This window comes from Nanorana parkeri, unplaced genomic scaffold (genome assembly GCF_000935625.1).
Source record: "Nanorana parkeri isolate BGI_ZX_2015 unplaced genomic scaffold, ASM93562v1 scaffold102, whole genome shotgun sequence".
Lineage (NCBI taxonomy): Eukaryota > Metazoa > Chordata > Amphibia > Anura > Dicroglossidae > Nanorana > Nanorana parkeri.
The window spans coordinates 35,136-57,512 of NW_017306370.1; the positions used below are offsets into that span (position 1 = coordinate 35,136).

General features: G+C 41.7%; 1 protein-coding gene across 1 annotated transcript in view; it reads right to left on the reverse strand.

Moving 5' to 3' along the window:
* Positions 1-22,377, reverse strand: part of CNTN5 (contactin 5) — a gene marked incomplete at its 3' end in the record, with an annotated part of 543,955 nt that overhangs the window by 34,726 nt on the left and 486,852 nt on the right. Inside the window, exons 17-18 of the mRNA XM_018552938.1 lie at positions 11,456-11,526; positions 10,674-10,908 (exon numbers count right to left, since the gene is read on the reverse strand). Of these exons, the coding sequence (XP_018408440.1) occupies positions 10,674-10,908; positions 11,456-11,526 (306 nt within the window). The remainder of the gene's footprint in view (positions 1-10,673; positions 10,909-11,455; positions 11,527-22,377) is intronic.

Consider the following 22,377-nt stretch of genomic DNA (forward strand, 5'->3'; position numbering starts at 1 on the left):
AACTTCAAGTCCTAATATTCCCACTGCCCAGCACATTCCACTCCACAGTTATCCAATTGCTGTCTACTCATAGAAGCTGGTCATATCTCACACCATTCATCAAAAGAAAATATACTGTATTTATTTCTCAGTTCTATATTTTCAGCACTGAATGGACAGGCTCACTTTCGCTATTGACATTATAGCAAAAAACAGCTAGAACAAAAAAAAACATATAAGATAGTAAAAAGCAGCTCTATTCAAGCATCTCATGACAGGGCATTTTTACAGCACAGACACCATCGTATAATCTTGGCGGCGAGGTTTAAATTTTAGATTGCACTTTACTTCATCCTTTCATCATATATATGACCTGAAAGACAGGTTTTTATCTTTCATAAACTGAATGACAGGCTCCAAGGACACAATCAAAGTAAGGATTCTTTCTTTCCTTGCTGCAGGTGGGAATGATAAAAAGAAAGGAGAAGAGATAACAAGATTTATGGACGCACCGGTGTCTTTGCTGTAACTCATTGTATGCTAATACCAGAGAAGGGAGAGGAATGCCATTACCTGCACTGTTATTACAGAAGTGCTGGGACACTGCCTGCTTTATTATAGATATGTCATTAGCATATTAAGATCATTGTAACCTGCGGAATCAGGGTGAGATTGAATGAGTGTCAAAGAACTAATTTACGGGGAAACCCATTGTGTATTTTCAGGCAGTACTAATTTTGAGTTATTATGGTAATATTTACCTAAAATGATTTTAGAAATGATTGAGATGAGAAAGTCATATATAGGTGATCCTACTCTAGGCACAATTATGGGTTCTCCCTCTGGTAGCTAAATGTATATCAGAAAGAGCAATCAGAATTTTTGCTGGATAAATGCAGTAAGACAATCAATTACAGCAGGCACATTAAACTCGTAATCTGTGTTCTACGTGCAAATAAAAAGGTATACTAACCTGACCGCGATCCAGCCTGGAAGCCAAATCATAGTTACATAGTATTTGGGGTTGAATAAAGACATACGTCCATCAAGTCCAACCCATATAGGTCCACTCATCATCTCATTCTTAGGGATAGTGGTATCCCTGGATATGACGGTCCCTCAAGAAATTGTCCAAACGTTTCTTGAACAAATCTACACTGTTAGCTGAAATCACTGCCGATGGCAGTGAGTTCCAGACCTTAACTGCTCTTACTGTAAAGAACCCCCTTTGCCCATTGTGCTGGCATTTTTTCTCCACCAACTTTAGGTGGTGGCCTCTAGTCTTTGTAATGGAGTTAATCTCAAACAGTTTGTTGCCAATGTTGCTGTCACTATCGAACATCTTGTACATGAAAATCATATCCCCCCTTAATCTCCTTAATTCCAGCGTAAACATGTTTAAGGTCAGAAGCCTTGTCTCATAGCTCTGGTCCTCCATTCCCCTAATTAGTTTTGTTGCCCTCCGCTGGACTCTCTCCAGTTCAAGGACATCCCTTCTCAGTACCGGCGACCAAAACTGGACCGCGTACTCCAGATGTGGCCGAACAAATGATCTATATAGAGGCACAATTATAGACTTGTCCCTGCAATACCCCCCCTTCTTAATACAGGAGAAGACCCTGCTAGCTTTATTTACCGCAGTTTGGCACTGCAAGCTACCATTCAGTTTGTGGTCTACATGACCCCCAAATCTTTTTCTATTTCTGACTTCCCTAGAGGCATACCCATGATTGTATATATACTTTGCATTTATCGACATTAAACCTCATCTGCCATAGTATTGCCCACTCCCCCTATTTTATCCAGGTCCTCCTGCAATGTTATATTGTCACGATCCGTTTCTAGTACCCTCCCTATTTTTGTATCGTCTGCAAACACGGAAACATGGCTATTTATTCCCTCCCCGATGTCATTAATGAATAGGTTGAACAGTATCGGACCCAGCACAGATCCTTGAGGAACACTGCTCATTACACTAGCCCAGTCTGAAAAGGTGCAATTTACAGATACTCTCTGGACACGTTCCCGTAGCCAGTTCTCTATCCACGTACACACCACCTCATCTATGCCCATAGCCCTCAGCTTGTGAAGTAAGCGCTTGTGTGGTACCGTATCAAATGCCTTTGATCGTTCCTTCCTTGAAAACTGGAAATGGGTGCAAAGAATCTGGGGGAAATCAGAAGCACTGAGATGCAAAAATGGATTAGGGCTTGCTTATATTTATTTAGGTTCAGCATTTATTTATTTTAGGCATCTTATAGTTTAGATCTCCTATACCTGTAGACTTTGAAAGTTTTGTGATTTTCATATTGACAATATGCACATTTTATATACCTTTTTTCTAATATTTGCTAAGGCTTGAGTAAGTTTGTTCGTGTATTGATTTTTATACACAACAAACGGACACATATATTTATATATGTTGATATACACAAAATACACAGTAAAAAATGTGTGTCAATTCAAAGTTTCACTATAGAGATATAGAAAGTAGGGGAGATCTCAGAGCACAATAAATGCAATAAAATACAATCACATACAATAAACCTATTTTTTAAACAATAATCTATAATCAATATATCTTAGCATTACAAAAACAAAACTGTACATAAAGTACAGCATTGCCTTTGTAATTTTGGATATTCTTTAAAAAAATATATATACTGTATATAAAGTACACTACAGGCATAGTACAGTACACATAGGACAGTCGTGTCTTTGTAAAGTTTAGATATATTTCTATAGATTATTGAATAAAAAATAGGTGTACTGTATTTTATTGTTTTTTTTACTGTGTTCCGAGATCCACCCATTTTATCTTTACCTATATAGTACAATTTTGTGTTGGCACACAGTTGTCCTCATTCTGTAGTTGGTGTTTTGTATATTTTTTGCTCATACTCGTGCAAATGCTCCGATACCAAAAACTGATACGCTTTAACTTTTCAAACTGAAGTGGCTACCTTAGGTCCCACGCTTGCTGAGGACCTCCCGAGCCTTCTTGAGAACCATGCAGCACCTGTTTACAGCACTGCCATCTCCCCCTCCTGAGACCCTCTGCATGTCTCCCCTGCTGAGAACCTCCACACGCATCTCCCCCTCCTGAGACCCTCTGCACATCTCCCCTGCTGAGAACCTCCACACGCATCTCCCCCTCCTGAGACCCTCCACACATCTCCCCCTCCTAAGACCCTCCACACATCTCCCCCCAAGACCTTCCATACATCTCCCCCTATTGATACCCTCCCCATTGTCTCCCCTCCTGAGACCCTTCGTACATCTCCCCCTACTAAGACCCGCTTCATATCTCCCCCTCCTGAGACCCTTTGTACATATCTCCCTCCTGAGACACTCTGCTCCAGACATCAGGCCGGGGCCTGGAGCAGAGCAACAGCAAAGAGTATGTAGAGATATGGTGCAGCAAAACTGCCTCTATACTCCACAGCTACTTTAGAAATATTGCCTGCTGTTTCTGTCCTGTGCTTTATTCTGCATTGCTGTATAATGTATTGCTAGGATTAGTAGTCCTCTATAGCTGATGGAAGTATTCTGCATTGCTGTATAATGCATTGCTGAGATTTCTATTCCACTATAGCTGATGGTATTTTCTGCATTGCTGTCTAATGTATTGCTGGGATTTGTAGTCCTCTATAGCTTATGGTATTATTATGCATTGATGTATAATATATTGCTGATATTTGTAGTCCTCTATAGCTGATGGTAATCTGCATTATGTATTGCTGGGATTTGAAGTCCTCTATAGCTGATGGTATTATTCTGCATTGCTTTATAATGTATTGCTGAGATTTGTAGTCTTCTATAGCGGTGCCATTCTGCATTGCTGTATAATGTATTGCTGGGATTTGTACTCCTCTACAGCTGTTGGTATTCTGCATTGTTTTATAATGTATTGCTGAGATTTGTAGTCACAGCTTGGAGTCAGTGCAAAACTACCATGGTCGCAGCTGTGACTGGGTCATGGCGCTCCCCCACTGTCCTAAAATCATTAGTCTGTATTGTTTTAGAAAAACTGTCACATGACACTAAAAAAAAAAAGTATCAGTAATTGGTATTGGCGAGTACTTGAGGAAAAGTATTGGTACTCGTACTCAGTCTGGAAAAAATGGTTTTGGTGCATCCCTATTATTATACAAATCTCTCAGTAGGTAAACCCCTCCATATGCTCTTCAACTGCTTACTTAGCTGTGTGGATTTATCTTTGAACATTTAACATCTGCCTTCTCCGCTGATAAATGCAATCATTTATAAAACAAATTTAAAAAAACAATTGTGTCAATAGAGAACATACAAATTGTCAGGTAGCATAAGTAAAAAATAGATCCACACTAATGGAATGTTCTTTTGGTGTATGACATGTGTTAATGAAGTCACTTTTTGCTCTTTGCTTTGAGCGAAATGGCTGAAAGTCGGCACCTGTGATCAATAAGAAAGCACGCGGAGAAAGGTGACAAGGAGGAAGTGTCAGAGAATGCCGAGGCAGGGTGACTGGGGCACAGTGGTGCTGCATTGTCACTGATTTACTGTATTAGGCTAGCATGAAAACAGCTGTGCCACTGATGAACCAGATCCATTAAAATGAATGAGGCAGATGCTTTCATGGCAGCAGATGAACTGCTTTGCTTTGAAATAATGCACATTGAAGAGACACTCAGCTTAAAATAAAATGTTTTCAAGCCACTAATGGCAATGGCTTACCTATAAAAATGTATTTATCTGTGTGGGCAGGTGTTGGCTCAGTCAGTGTCTTCAATGCTGTTTTCAAGCTCAAAACAAAGGATTCTGGCTTCAGGGCTTTGGCAGCCGTATTTTATCAGGAACAGGAAACTTCAGCACAGAGTTTCCCAGGAATGTGTAAACAAGGGGTGCATTTTGCATAAGAGAGGGTTAGGGTTCCTTCACATTATAGTGCCTGCGGTGACCCATGTTTTCAACACTTGGTAATGCGCTGTATATGTACACTTCACCTGACACTGAAATCAGGAGTTAAATCTTAAAAATACATACAAGTACCGTCCTTCTTTCTGGTGGGTGGCTACTTTTGTTCCTCATGGTCCCTGTGTGTGTTGTAAAGTAGCCACTGCTCTAAGCTCGCTCCCGTGATAGACTACAATCTCAATACAAATTAGTAAACTAAACATGAGATTGTAGTCCATCACGGGAGTGAGCTTGGAGCAGTGGCTACTTTACAACACACACAGGGACCACGGGGAACAGAAGTAGCCACCCTCCAGAAGGAAGGACAGTGTCAGCACCAATTCAGAGATGATTTGAGGATCTACAGCCGAGTGATACACAAATAAAATACATTTTTGTTACTAGTTAAGGTGCTTGAATGCATTTTTAAGATTTAACTCCTGAGTTTAGTGTCACTTTAAGTATATTAATTGCACCCCAATTAATTGCAAGACTAGGAAATTGCAGTGAAAATGAGAGGCACCTACTGTACAAGAGAAAGAGCTAAGGCAGCAACCAAGGAAACTGCAAGCACATCATGGAGCGCTATCTTTAAAGTGATTAAAAACTGTATACATCACGGATGGTGTATTGACTCAGGCACAACAAGTCACATGACTAGTGATGAGGCCTCCTTCACAGAACTTGATTTCAGTGCAAAGGACACATTTTTCTAGCAAATGGGAAAAGTATCACTGCGGAAGGTAAAGGTCAAGGATTTTTGAAGTGCATCACACCATCAGGGGATAAGCAGAATATCCTCGTGAAAAATGAATGTACAATCCGAAACAATAGGCACATCCTTGCAAAAGGAAAACTAGATGAACAGCTATACAGATTTATCACTGCAGATGAACAAGTCAAGACAGCCACTCATAGACCACACAACAAATGTATCCATCTATGGCACAGATGACTAGGGCACTGAAACCCAGAAGCCATAAAATACATTATAAAGAGAGGCTTATCAGAAGATAACCATACTGCCCTGCCAAATGCTCATGACATGCAAATGCTGTATGGAAGCAAAGGCCATCCAAAGAAAGACCACCCACCCCATGAAGCTCCTACACAGTGACCTGTGCGGATTAATGAAAACTCCAACATCAGGCGCGAATAGATATCTACTGACTTTCATGGATTATTCCAGGTGCACAACTTATCTGATGAAGCACAAGAATGAAGCATCAGAAAAACTTCAAGAGTTTATAGCCATGTCCAGCAACAAATTCCAATGAAAACCTGGAATTATAAGCACCAACAGCGGAGGGGAATACATCAGGAAGGAAGTGTAATCATACCTGAAGAAATAAGGTATAGTACACCAGACTACCACACCATACACTCCTGACCAAAATGGCGTAGCAGAACGGAAGAATCACACTCCTATAGAAATGGCCAGATGCATGTTGTCAGACGCCAACCTACCTAAGAAGTACTGGGGAGAAGCAGTCATGACTGCAACATACCTACAGAACAGATTACCTTCAAATGCCATTGAAAGCACCCCATTTGAAATGTAATATGGATCGAAGCCTAGCCTAGGGGACATCAGAGTGTTTGGATGAGAAGCTTATGCATATATTTCCGATGAGAAGCGATCCAGATTGGAGAACACAGCCATTTAAGGCATACTGATGGGCTTTAGTGAACAAAGTAAGGGATATAGAATCCTTCATCCAAAGACTGACAAAGTGATAATAGGTCGTAGTGTTTATTTCGATGAGAACCCATCACCAGAAACAATGATCCCGGGAAGTTGTGATGTGAATTCGCCCAGGGAACCAGCAAAGGAAGCTGACCAAAGTGAAGCTGCACAGGAGTCAGAACAAGAAGTGGAACTCACAATGGATACGTCCAGTTCCATGTTAAATTCTGCTGAACAACCTGAAATTAGAAGATCCACTCAAACAACATAGGGAATACCACCCTGCAAGCTGTTATATACAGCTAAGACACACAGCATACTCGAACCAACATCATGGGATGATATAGAAAAATTACCAAAACGCAAAGCCAATCAATGGAGGCAGGCAGCAGAAGAAAAAATAAAATCACTCCAAGAAAATAAAACCTGGACAATCAAGAGCAAACTATTATCGACATGCAATTTTGCTCATCAGAAGAAATGACTGCGGATGCACTCACCAAGCCATTGCCAAAGGATCCTCACAGTTTCCTTTGAGAGAAGCTAAACATCATATAGCAACACATATGCTGTTAAGAAGGGGTGTTTGGAAATGCAACAGCATATTCCTAATATTTTGATATGTACTGATTGTATTGCTGTTGTTCAGAGATATAGAATTGTCTTTTTTGGCACTAGATGGCGCTGTGGTGAAAAGCTTGTCTGTATGTTAGTTTTCTATATGCATGCTTACTTATCTATGATCTATATGTTTCCAGTGTGATGCTGTATTCCCACATACATATATGCAACGTTATTCTAAGCAAGTAAAACGTCAGTATTTAATAAATAGTAATACATTCAGCATTCCTTAAGATTTCAGTGCTTCATCTAAACACATAACCAACACTCCTAACCCTCATTACATTCTGCCCGGCTTCCTGATTGCCCGGGAAGCGGGCTCCATGTTCCCCCTATGGCACAGTATCGGGGAAGGATTTTTAAATGAAATGGGCATAGCTTGCTTGCAACTAGACTATCTCTATAATGTTGTATATGGGTACTCATAGGGGAATTTTGTATGAATTTAAATGTGATGGGGGGAAACTTGTTTGTACCTGCAATCTATTATGTTGTATGCTGATTGGTGAATCTTTAGAGACCCATAGCCAGCTGTCAATCAGGTGGTGTTATGGATCCCGAAAATATTGTCAGGATCTTTCCTGGCTGCAGAGTGGCTCTGCGCTGTCAGCATATAGTGAGCAATAGCCCACTATATGCTGATTTTCGGGTCACAGGAGGACATAGTAAATGTCCACCTGTGACCCTAAAGAGAACTATGGCCAAAAAAGGTTGCTGGCAATTTTTTTTGTCAATTTAAGCTGCTTTCTGTTTCCAAATACGCAAATGCAATCATAAGTAATTGCCATAATTTAAAGACCCTACCAGCCCTTATTAGGTTGCACACTAAAATTTGGTCGATTGTGAAGTGAAAATTGGGCAATAAATCAGCAGCTTCAATATAGTTCACTGAAAGATTGAACTGAAATCAGAAAAAAAATCTACAGCAATGTTTTCATAAGTGACATTTTTTTTCAGGTTTGATCGGGGCAATTCCAATCTCATCTCGCTGTTGTCAATCGAAACTGCCATTTTATATCATTAATTGCTTTGTGGTTTTAACAAATAATTAAACTGAATCGTTCTATCAAATTGCCATGAGTATGGTCAGCTTTAGTTTATCAATGACTACATCCTTATACAGCCATCACTGCAATGTCATTATTCTAACTGACTCGCATGGTTCGATAATTATTTGTTTTTGACACGTGGAAATGGAGGAGTTCTTTGCTGGAGCACACACATTTATAGAGCGATTATCAGATGAATTATCCCGTCAAATCAAAAGCATAAGAATACTGAATAACTACTGCAGGCTGTCTGATGGATGAAGCTATCATTTTATCCCGGCTGCATAATTGACTCTAACATTTGGAAATGAAGTGTCAAGTCACAACATTGTCTGCATTTCACATGGTAAGCACGAGCACACGTTATACTGGATTTCAGGTGAAAGTTTTTACTATTTTCATTTGTGACTTTAATAGACTGTCACCAGGCCAGTCGTTTCAACAAAAATCTTTCCATTGGATTACATGTGCATTTATCCAATTTTATGCATATTATTTACCTGTGAAAGCCTCCCTTGTGTAGACATCCAAAGATTGCTGTTGGGTGTCGGTATCTCGGATGTAATGGCAGCAGCCCCAGAAGGCTCACAGCTGTCACGCTATGCTTTTCCCCCTCATTACTCCAGAAGCTGGTACAGACATGTAGGGGGACGAGGGGAGTGGGTAGATGAGCTGGGCAAGCACTTAGAGTAATTAGACACTTACAAAAAAGGAGCATTGAGGAAGGGGCTCAGGAAATAACTCTTCCTGTAGTAGTCAAATTTGCTAGCGAGTTCAGAGGCTCATTGCAAGTTGCAGGTAGAAAAAAAAATCATTCATGCTCAATGCATTCATCAGCAACTCAGTAGTTTGAAAAGGAGATAAGGGTTTGGCTGTTGAAGTTTCACAAAAAGTTAACATTTGCAATTAATTAACAGCACTGCTTAGGCAACTTAGACTTCATGTTTTGGACGAAGAAGGAGTGCGTCTGAAACAGTTGACAGTGCATATTGTGAAGGTACCCCTACGTTCACATGCATGGGGAATGGACAGGTTTTACAATGCAAAGGTTGACCATTTAAAAAAAAGCAAACGGACACTTACCATGAGTGGTACTCGAGGTACCTGTATGTCATTTCATATTTTGTGTATAGTGCAATAGCATATAGCGGTGTGCTCTTTTCCCGAAAAATAAAATCCAGCTTCATGCTCAGAAGCTCTGGCCCTCTGGGTGGCTACTGATAAGGCTGCCCAGTACTGAGACACAGGATGTAGTAGGAAGAGAGCAAGAGTCACTGATCAGAAAGCTGGTAGCAGTTGTGTTCGAATCTGAATTTCTGTTTCCTGTCCGAATTTCGTTCAACAACGAAACTGAATCAGGCATATGATATTTCAGATGTGTTTTTGGGTTTAATGCATCCGAATGGGTCTGAAAACAAATTTTTGTTAAGGCAGCATGGGAGCCATATACAATATATACATATAATAGTAAAGCTGAGGCTCCTAGAACCGAATGGCATTCGGGATCCAAATTTCCGAATTGCATCCAGGAGCTCCTGAATGCCATTCAGGTCTGGGAGCCTCAGCTTTAGTAACATATGTATATGGCTCCCAGACCTGAATGGCATTTGGGAGCTCCCGAATGCAATACGGAAATTCGGATTCAGTTTTAGTATTAATATTTGCAAATGGTTTTCTGTGGTATTCGCAACGAATATTCATAAACTCATCCGAAACTAACGAAAATTCGCATTTCGCCTGAATCTGAAACCCGAACCGAATTGAATTGAATCCCGAAATATCCGAACCAAATTTTTCATCAGCTTACATGTCTACTGGATTTACACTGCTGTCTCTTAATTCTTATTAAGTGTTTTTGGGGCACAAAAGGGTTCAAATGCCCTTTTTATTTATTGTATTTATTTTTTGCAAATGCAAGTAGTGTAAGTATCTACATTTAATTTGGTACCAGTCTCTTGCTGTCTATTGTATACAGAGCTCAGACTGGGAGAGAAAGGAGCAGCACAAGAAGCCAATCAGTTTTGTTGAGGCAGACAGAACAATGAGAAAGACATGAGCTTATCAGTCTGCTGCTTCTCCTTAACTGTCCAAATCCAGGCAAGACCTGGAAGTGTTGCTTATCTACAGCAGGAAAAAAATTGGTCTCCTGCCCTGCCATACACAGCTGGGCTATTTTGGCAGAGCTGTAAAAATCTCAGGACTGGGTGGACAGAAATACAGTAAAAACCCTTTGACAGGTAAAACAGTGCCCATATATGTATTTCATATGTTTAGCATATTGCATGGAGTTCAGCCTTAAATAATGGTTATATTTAGTTCTACTCGTTGTACATCAATAAATATCCTCATTTTTGAGAACTTTCCTTTAACTGTACTCCCAATAATGATCTCAGGTCTCTCACCTCCCTCGGCAGAACAGATGAACACGATATCACTGAAGGGGCCATCGCCTTTATTATTGTACACTCCAACTTTCACTTCAAAAGGCGTGAGCAGCGGTGTGCTTTCATCTCTGTAGATAAACTTCGAAGCATCGGAGGAGGTCACCATTTTCTCTTTCCATCCCCTGGTGTCATTCGGCCTGAATGCCACAATGTAACCGAACCCCTCGCCGTTCTGAAATTCTTCCGAGACGGGCTGCAGAAAGTCAGCGCATTATTTATTATTACACAAGGAGATCGGAGTCCTGTGTCCACATAAGCACATGACATTGCAGGTTGAGTAAATATAAGGAATAATGTCTCAATAAAAAAAGGATTGTATTCGAATGGACATTGCCGAAATATATTAAATAAGGATAATCATACCTCCCACGTTATCACCAGTTCATGGCGCCTTCCGCTTCCACCGCTGACATTTGCTGGTGGAGTCTTGGGCACTAATTCATCTCTGTAGATAAACTTCGAAGCATCGGAGGAGGTCACCATTTTCTCTTTCCATCCCCTGGTGTCATTCGGCCTGAATGCCACAATGTAACCGAACCCCTCGCCGTTCTGAAATTCTTCCGAGACGGGCTGCAGAAAGTCAGCGCATTATTTATTATTACACAAGGAGATCGGAGTCCTGTGTCCACATAAGCACATGACATTGCAGGTTGAGTAAATATAAGGAATAATGTCTCAATAAAAAAAGGATTGTATTCGAATGGACATTGCCGAAATATATTAAATAAGGATAATCATACCTCCCACGTTATCACCAGTTCATGGCGCCTTCCGCTTCCACCGCTGACATTTGCTGGTGGAGTCTTGGGCACTAAAAAAAAAAAAAAAAAAATTGCAATAGTAAACCTTAAAATAATAAATCCAATATTACCAATAGGCCAGTGTAGAGGGTATAAAGGAAAGGACAATTACTGATTTTGCTGGGTGAAATATATTACAGTGCAATCTGTTTTGACCTGGTAGTCTGTATATTTAGATCCTTGGTTCTCAACTGGTGAGTGGTGACCCAACAGTGGGTCGCGGCCCCATGTTCAGTGGGTTGTCGCATGCCTTCCACTTTTTTAGGTGAGAGGCTACTCCGCCTCCCCTAGCGCAGCACTGTCAGTTCTCACGCCGAGCAGCCATTCAAAATATGCTGCCTGGCGGCGAGTGTCAGCTTGAGGTGGGCTGGAGCTATGGTCGCGAGTGAGCTCCATCCATACGTGCATTGCTTACAGCTCCCTCCCCTGTCCTGTAGAGGTACCTGGACCGGAGTGATACACATTCTGGCTCCCGACACCTCTACAGGGAGTGCAAAGGAGCTGTACAGGCAATGCACATATGGATGGAGCTCCGTCACAGCACAGCAGCCCACAATGGACCCCAGGCTAAGGATCCACTCCACTTATCATAAGGTAGGGAGACTGGGTGGACCTTAAAAAAAAGTGTAGAGTGTGTATGTGTGTGTGAGAATGTCTGCGAGTGTGTGAGATTGTGTATGTACGTCAGTGTTTTTAAGGGCCCATTTACAGAGGGTTAAACTCTACCACGCAATTGCACCTACTACGCATTCTGGTGCGGGAGATGTGTTGCTTTACCATTCATTTAAATGAAACAACAAAGGAACCTTCCACCTACAGTTCCAGAACGTGCGGTACCCTAATGCCGTACATTTCATTGCAGGGCGACTTGTGTCCCAACTTTATAGGGACGCCAGGGGCGTTCAATATGCATATGCTTGGATGCATGCCCAAGCTTCTGAATGTACCGGAGAATACTTGGTGTACAGCCATTGATGTCTATGGGTGGTATTATGCAGCTCCTTTGGCTTCCCAGGCAGGAAGCTATGCCCAAATGTTATATGTAGAGCCCCCATGAACCTGTTTCTATGAGGTCTTAAAACAGTTTTTTGCAAAAAGTTCAATTTTTCATACTTTAGTTTTTGTAGTAAACTGATATTAAAGTTTTTAAGCTATTTCAAATACTTATGAAATCCCTTACAATAGATGCTGCTTCTTGATGGCCTCAGGGCAGCAGAGAGTAGAGGGGCAGCCGGGGTGTGGACTTCCTATCTCCCGATGCCCGGGACATGCAGTTGCGGGCGCCGGGTGGGTAGTAGCTTTCTACATTTAGCCCTGCTTTGGGCAGTCAGGGCTAAATGTACAGCGGGGAAGCTGCCGCTTGTTCTGTACAAGCTATCTTGGCGATGTCGCCGAGATCACTTGTATGCAGCCTGCATACAGGGAGGCGCATTGAGGAACCTGGCATTGGGGCAGCAGAGAGAGTAAATCCGGCCCTGCCTACAATAATATGTACTGCCTGAACATACTCTATCATTCCCCTTTAACATGTTCTCGGAATGAATATTATTTTATTAATTGCTATGTTCATTTATGCATTTTTCTATGCACATTATCTCTCCAAGGGCAGGTATTCATCTAAACAACTAATGCATTCTGAAATCAAGCCTGGGCTTCAGTTGAATTTTCACGCCGTTAAATCTGCGAGCGCCACACATGCTTATTAATAGCAAGTTTGATCATGAGGCTCCGATCTACACATTACGCAGCCAGACGCTGCTGGTTTTACACCAACACGCGGCTCGTATCATTCAAGCCGTAGTGTGTAACTATCAGTATAATTTATCACCACGCTCATACAGTTATAAAACTTGCATATTGACACATAATTAGTATATTCCCAGCCTTCTGCATATTAATTGTTTATAATGAGGCGCATAAAGAAGGCCAACTCACTCTAATGACAAGCAGGAACGACACAACATTTCATATTGCTCCGTCTTTTCCTGACAGTTCAGAACAGATGTACAGATGGCGAGCCCAAATAAAAGTGCCGAAATCAGACGAGAGGAAATCTTTGCAATATTGGAGGAAACTGGAATTACCATAACTAACGCAGGAACAAAAAAGAGCTACGAGTTTTCAAGCCAACTTGACTGTGTAATCCGCTGCCAGCCTGGTCTGCTGTTGACCTTGCCCTAAAAACGGCTGCTTTGAATTTGTTTTTTTGGCCCCAGACTCTGTGTGCCGTTCAAAAATGTGGGATATGACATGCATCCTTCACCGTTCCTTTTCAAGGGAAACTACAGTAGCTGATATTTAATGTGTCTCCATCATAAATCTGTTTAAGAAGAAATCCGGGCACATTTTTTGTTAACCCTTGCAGTGGGGCTAAATTTCTGCTCATCTGAACATCGGAGCCAGCTTGCTCTTAGACCGGTCCTTCCAGCCCCTCCACTGCAGCGGTCTAAGCTCCTGTGGGTCCTGTGTGAATATACCATATCCCACCTCAACCTAACCACTGAACCATCATATTCTGAAACAATTCATCCCCACACAGCTACCGCCTCATGTATCAGTTCTCCCTGCCTTTTAGACTGTAAGCCCTCAGGGGCAGGGCCCTCCTTACCATCTTGTCTTGAATTGTATTGTGATTGGAGGGAGCGCTGTAACAGCTGTCCAGCTCCAAGGATCGGGTGAGTATAACTTTGTTATTTTTCTCCCTAGGCGATAACAAGCAGTTAACCAGTGCAGTGCGGGGGTAGCCCCACTGCAAGGGTTAATAACACATACCTGTGGTAGCTTTAATTTCTGCTTGCATAGCCATATACTGGGCCATTCTTAACAGTTCTGATACTTTCAAGTAGTTCCCCCCTGTTTCTCCCAAAATTTCTTATTGGTTCATTACTATGACTGGCTGCTTCACTGCCAAATTGGATCGGTTTGGAGGTGGGTATCTAGTGCCTTAGAGGTGGTAACTTCTAAACTGTAAGCAGCTGCTTTACTTTTTAAGGTGACAGAGTCACTTTAAATTGGGGATGCACCGATACTAGTATCGGCATCAGTGCCGATACCAAGCATTTGGGGGAGTACTCATACTCGCCCAAATGCTCCACATGCCTATCCTGATACCGGAAATTATGGTATCAGGAAGTCGGGTGGCAAGTTATTACAAGCCAGCTCCATGCTCCCTTGCCACCAGGGAGCATGGAGCTGGTTTGCCGGGAAATCAGGAAGCTGAGGGGTGGGTAATGACTCGCCCCCCGGCTTTCTGATTGGCCAGGAAGACAGCTCCATGCTCCCTTGTCACTTGGTGATGCGGGAGCATGGAGCCAGTTTCCTGGCCAATCATGAAGCCAGGCGGCGTGTAATGACTGCCCAGCTTCCTGATTGGGCAGATTGGCCAGAAAGCCGGCTCCATGCTTCCTCATTACCTGGTGACGAGGGAGCATGGAGACGGCTTCCCGACTAATCAGGAAGCCGGGTCATTACATGGCTTCCTTAATGGGACATCCGGTATCGGTATTCGGCGAGTACCGGAAAAAAAAACTGGTATCGGTGCATCCCTACTTTAAATGTAAGTGAACATAATCAGTTTAACCCCATCACTGCTAAGGCATTTTTTTGCACACATTATAATGCACATTTTAAGCCTGAAAATGACTTAACAGATATGTTGCATGATATTATTGCAACTCTTTATCAAACTCCAAATTTCAGTAAAAAATTACACTTAAGTTAATTTAAGTGCACAAAAACACAATATAATACCCATTTTTTTGTAAAATATAAACAATATTTTTGTGCCGAGTAGATAGATACCCAACATCCCAAGCTTAAAAATTGTGTGCGTCTGTGAAACAGCAACAAAATATAGTACCCCAAATTGTCCATAGGTGACACTTTAATAGCCCGTACAATTTAGAGTTAACCCATGAATATTGGCCTTACAATGATTGCTGTCAATCTGGCACACGCGGCAATACCTTACATGTGTAGAGCAAACATTGTTTTTTTTAATTAGGTGCACCAGTGATCCACTGATCATGGTTGCAATGCTTTACTGGGTTCAAAGCAAATTAATAATAAATGTGCCTTTTTACTTTAGGTAGTGTGCTTTTTTGGGGGGGAAAATATATTTGCATTTTTCACACATAAAGATGCGCAACAAACATGAAAAAATGCACAATTAAAAATGTGCAACCCTATAGAACTCATAGAGGTACATGAGCAAATTGCCACATTTGATGCACATAGGGGAAGCCCAATAAAATAATGGGCTGCCCTATGTACGATGTGTAACATATACACATAAACACAAGGTTCGATTTGTGAATGGGGCGTAAAGAATATTTTTCCGTCACTGGCTTGAGTAAGCATCAGAACCGACCACTGTCTACCAGGGCTCCAAAGACTGCAGAGCAGGCGCCAAACATACACATACAGCTGTGGGTGGCAGGACGGCAACAAAGACCTCTCAGCAGAGTCCCTGTGGTGTACACTGTAATGCCTGCATTTCCCATTCTGTCCATCAGGAAAGCCGCTGCTAACATGTCATCTGGCCATTAGACAGAAGCAAGCAGTTTTAGTGTGTGGGCTTGGCTCCAATGTGTAGTCGTGGTGTGAGTTAGTGCCCAATGTGTAGCTGTGGTGCAGGCTGGTGCCCAATGTGTAGTGGTGATGCCGGCTGGTGCCCAAAGTGTAGTGGTGGTGCCGGCTGGTGCCCAAAGTGTAGTGGTGGTACAGGCTGTGTTATTACAATGCAAGGCATCGTTTCCCTTTTTTATATATATGTTTTTAATTTTTCTAAATGTGCTATGGTGCAGTGACAGAATTTGGCTGCAGATGAGCTGTGGTGCAGTGATGGAAGTTGGATGCAGGTTAGGTGTAAAGTGACCGGCAGTACCATGAGAAGAGGTGCGTGGCACAAAAATGCAACATGACCACTGCACAACATACCCCAACCCAACTCAAGTCAGCATTACGGTGTGAACAGGGCACATAGAAAACAATTGAATTTCATGTGCCCTGGCGTTGAGCCCACGTTGATCTGTACAGGTCAACGCAGCACAACTGAAACAATGCAAACGACCCCTTAAAGTATTGGCTGTAAATACGCTTTAATCAGGAAGAGGATAAGGTTAAAAAATAAACACCCTTTTAAATGACACATCAATAACTTCATCGCAGGCTAAAAATATGCCTGTCACATAGAAACACACCAAAGCAAACCAACTCTACTTGATGAATTTTTGTATGATTCCATAAAATCACAGCTGCTTCTTTTATTGGCAGAGATAACACACGGTTTACTGTGACTGCTATTTGATTCATTAACTCCACGGCAAAAAAAAAAAAAAGATGATGAATTGCAAGTTGTGGTGGGATTCTCCAGTGAAGCAGCGAGAAGGAGCTTCCTTCGTGTCTGCCGCAGGCTTCGGCGGATGAGCACCTGAAGAATTGTATGGAATATTAACGTTCCGCCGTCTCCCCTGTCATCTGACTGCACTCCTTCCTATTCCCAAGTGGGAGCTGAAATTACCAGTCATTTTATTTGGAAACAAAGCGATTTAGATGGCAAATATGACATCTCTAATCATGACTTCAATCCTACGCGCTGTTTGAAGATCAAATTTATAGGAGATTATCTTCCATTTCAGATTTTATACTGTAAGTGAAACGCTGAGGTTTTTTTTTTTTGGCAGTTCTTAAAGCGGATATATTTCTTCCTGTTGAAGAAGACCTTGTATGAGAATGCAGAGTCCGCTTACCTCACAGCGCACCAACCCCTCAAATAAAAAATGGTTTAGCCCTCGTTCACACCTCCGTCATGTGACATTGCATTGAGAGGTGCTGCAGAGTGCCCTTGTGGTGTGTTGCAGTAAGCAGCCCATTCATTTGAAGTGCGTGCATGTATTTTAAAATCACATCAGATCACATCACAGGTTACCAATGGCACCATTGGGGTGCCACTGGGTTGCCATCGAGGTCCCACTGGGGGACTGTTCACACCTAAGTGCAGCGTTAGTTGCACAACATTCCTACCATACAATGTACCTACACTACTTTTTTGTCACCGCAGTGCATGGTATTGTGGTACTGCATGTTGCATGGCATTGCAGTGCACTGCATCTGGGCGGTGCGGTGGGGTGCTATTAAAATGAACGGCAACCCAAAGCACCTAGTGCATGGTAATCCACATTAGGTTAATGCGGTAGCATGCATTAATTGCATGGTATTGTACAATCAATGCTACGCTTAGGTGTGAACAGACCCTAAGAAATAATTTCACCACATCATCCCAAACATGGCAACATGCCGTCTGGGATCACGTGTGGAATGCCTAAATTGTATAGATGTGAATAGAGCCTAAGGGAAAGCTATTTCAAAAAACAAAACATAGAAAAACTGAAACAAATGGTAAGGAGCTGATTTATAAGGGTTTTCCCAGCATATATCCATTCACATGGCATAACTTCTGCTAGATAAAGCCGAGAAGCAGAAGAAATCTATGCTTCCCGGCTCCATCTAGCAGCAGTAATGCCATGCGTACAACATTCGTTCAGGGTATAGCTGACTTTACACTCCCCAGGATGTCACGGTGAGGCCCATTAATGTTACCAGCACCAGGAAACCAGGGTGTAAGGCATTTATATTTACACCTGTACACAGGTTAACGTTTTGTGCAACATTCACATGTGTACAGCATAGATGTACTCTACTTGCCATTGCCATTGACATCAGCATTGTGCAATCATACACAAAATAACCAGACTTTAGTCATTCATGAAATGATGAATGACTGGCCAAGGTCATTGTGTGCATAAGCCACCCCATGAATTTGTACTGTACGCATGGGAACATTAGCACAAACATTTACATGCATATGGCCCAAAATACAGAGCCCCATTTTTTTTACATAGCTGAATGCGGCGTCATCTTACCTTTGAGGTAATGGGCAAATAGCTTTCTACAGATGCAAACAAAACTACAGTATATGCAGTGTTTTTTAGGCTCATGTAAATGATCTCAAATGGTGCATTAATAAAATTAAACTGATACTGTTGCTGTATATTGTTACATGCCACCAATGTATTCATGCAGACTTGTAACATTACTGAAAGGTCTACTTTAATAGCAATCTGCTCATTTGTAGAGAGAACAATAATGTCGTCAACACCTGCAAATCTGCATCTATATGACCAAACACCGATATAAGCAATTAATATTATTAGCATATTATTATAAACTGCCAATATGTTCTTTAGTGTTGGCACAGTTGGCACACTATAATTACTTGGCTTGTAAAGATGAAGGCTTGCCATGTGTACATATTTGAGTGTGGAGAAGGTTCGGAGGCTTTGCCAGCGGCGGGGAACAGGGACTTGTAAAAAACAGATCCATACAGAGGTATCTCTTACTGCTTATTATAGGCACCACATGGTCCTTCATGAATATTCATGAGCAGGACCCTTCCATTTATTTGCATCTGTCATAATATCTATGTTATATTAGCATATTTACAGCATCTCTGCTGTTGAAGACGTTTGAATTATTAATAAGATAAAGGATCATGTAAATGTTATTATACAAAGGCGTAAGGTCATTTGATGAAGGCAGTTTTTCTGTGTCTTATATAGAAGAGCTTAAGGTAGGACAGAAAAAAGAACACACCAGTGCACAAGTACATTTGATTTAGTTTCTGAAAATGAGCTTAGTTGGAAGTTAGTGTGAGAACCTTGACCTTAAACTTTTTGCCACATAAGGATTTAGTACTATTATCTAACTCCAAAAACAAAAATGGAATGTATTGCAGCTTCTTTAAATGTGCCACAGTGTGTTTTTGGCCCCATAGACTTTATTGGGAGTATATGGAAAAACACATGTAACATGCATTTTTTTATTCCATTTAGTGCACTAAATGGAATACCCCTAGCAGCCTATACATTATTTCACCATTATTGGCTATAATTAATTAAAATGCATGGAAAACACCATGAAAAAGTGCAACAGAAATACGCTAAAAACTCATGAATGAGATTTAGGGCCCATTCACACTGGATGCATTGCGTTGCAATCAGTTGCAATGCATCGTTCAAAGGATGCTAAAAGAATTGTGCAGATAAATTAATGGGTGTGAATAGGGCTAGGTCACACCATTCTGTTGCTTTATGTTGCGCTGAAAAAAAGTAGAACATGCACTACTTTTTTTCAGCTCAACAGATCCAGTGTGAACTAGCCCCTTACACACCCATTCATTTTTTGGTGCCCTTCTGTTAGCATCTGTTGAAAAAGGGATCACAACACAACAGATCGGAAGGAAATCGGAAGGTACAATTGCAAGTCAACGGGCCCTCCTTCCTATTTTGGTGTGAATGCACTCTTAAGGATGGATGTCTTGATGAAGGGGTCCTGCATGTCCTTGATGAAGGGGTCCCATCTGACCTTGCTGAAGGGGTCCTGCATGGTCTTACTAAAGGGGTCCAGCATGGCCTTACTGAAGGGGTCCTGCATGGCCCTAAATAGATGGGTGTCATCTGGCCGTGATGAAGGGAAATTACATGGCCTTGATTGAGGAGTCCTACATGGTCTTGCTGAAGGAATCCTACATGACCTTGCTGTAGGGGTCCTGCGTGGCCTTGATGAAAGGGTTCTGTATGACCTTGATAAGAGGGGTCTCATCTGGCTATAATGAAGGGGTTTTACATGACCTTGATGGAGGGGTCCTACATGGTCTTGATGAAGGGGCTCTGCGTGGCCTTGATGAAGGGGTCCCATGTGGTGCCAAAACATTGCACAATTTATGGTGTTAAATGCAATAAAAGCAGATTTCATTCTGGTGGGTAGATGACCTATATTTAAAGGAGAACTATGGGGTAAGTGTTTTTCCCCATAGTTCTCCTAAGGGTCAAGGGAGGACACAAACTAGCGTCTTCCCGTGACCCAAAGCTCAGTCTACCGCAAGCTACAGCTCGCGGTATACTGAGACCACCGCAGCCATGTCGGATCCCGACATTACTGTCGAGATCCACCCAGATGCGTGATTGACAGCTGACTCTGCCTATCTAGAGGCAGAGCCAGCTGTACCCGCCCCCTCCCCTGTCCGTTCCGCCAGTCAGCGCTGGAGGATCGGTCAGGGGAGGGGGGAATCCCTGCAGGGAGCCGTGAGTGACAGTTACAGCTCTCTGCAGGGACAGGCTTGAGAAGTGAGCGAGCGATGGTATGTTTTCGCTCACTTCCCGATCTATTGAGCCGACATGTGACAGTTTCATTGTCACATGTCGGCTCGAACTATGAGGATGTGTGATTTTCACTCACCTCATAATTCTCCTTTAAGGAAACCTGACTCTTCCCCACTATGTCCAAAATTGCAGAAAAAACATGTGTTTAGAAATTCACTTAAAGGTGCATTTACGAACAATTTGCAGAGGTATCCATTGTGCAAAAATTGGTGAATGTACATTATCTGTAAATATAGCCAAAAATAAACATTCTTAGGATATTATCTTTTAAAGTCAAATGTAATATCATGAAAATTATGGCCACCGGATGGAGCTGAGAAGGATAGGAAAGCTTTATTTATTACCTACGCTCCTCAACTCCAGCTATTGACCATAATGTTGTATTTCATTACATTCAACTTGAGGATATATGCTAAGAACCTTCATTTATTTCCCCCACCATTTGTACAGAACAAACATTATTGAAGTTTCGCAAGATAAATGGTTCTACAAATTACTGATAAAACACCCCTTAAAATCTATGGAGATATGTATCCTTGTTCCCTATGATTTTCAACAGTTATGCCATAAATAAGTTGACGTTCAATGTACCTCAGCCTTCTTTATAACTTCAACATTATCTATTTCAAGAGTACAGTTTATCCACGTCCGAGCTTTTTGTGGCTTACTCTGTTACCTTTGTTGTTGTTATTTTTGTGTTCGCTAGAACCTCACATGCCATTGTTCTCGCTCTATAACTACTGCTCCACCAACACAACAAAACAAGAGAAAGAAAAGAAACAGTCTTAGGCTTTAACTTCATAGTGAGCATCCTTTAGATCCGCACTGACCTGACTTCCATTAATACATTGTGTTTCCACTCTAACTGCCATTCAGAACTGGTGCTGTTTGTGTGAAGGGCACTCGTACTTACATAAAAGAAGAGAAATGGGGGGGGAGGTTTTTGTTGAAAAGAGAAGGCAGCGGAGTTGGCGCTTTATTAAATTCTAAGCGGCAGTAACACTTGTCCTGCAGTTATAGTTATATTGACCCGGAGAAAGGCAATCACATCCCTAGGAAAACCCTCGGCAATTATGTCTATGTCTGAGAAGGGGAAAACAAATTGCATATTGACTTTGGTAATGGCAATTAAGATTCCTCTTCGGATCCCTTAATCTGCATCCATTTCACCGATGTATGTTAATGTTACAGGCTTCCCATATGGTTATTGCTATTATCTCTTACTTGCAGAAGAGGTTAGCGCCTAGAGGACAAAGCGTGGAAGTAATCACCCGTAACAGTATATGAAAACATGCAAGATGTAACGGATTCAACCTCCTAGCCAAGCTGAAGTCGTGTAAGGATAGCGGCTGTTGGGGATATCACACATAACAAATGGCGCTGTTTCTGACACAGTCGTTTGAAAAGTTGTACTGGATGAAATAACACTTGCTATATAAAATAAACAATCATAAACAAATAAATGTCCTAGGGATTCCATAAAACGTGATCATCTAAGGCACAATGTGCTCTTTTGAAAAAATTGCAAGTTAGTAATGAAATGCCTAGAAAATCTTTACTGAATTCAGATGAGTTCACTGTAGGAATGTGTAATACACAAAGCGTAAGCTGCTTGCCACATGCAAAAGTGCTAGAAAATAT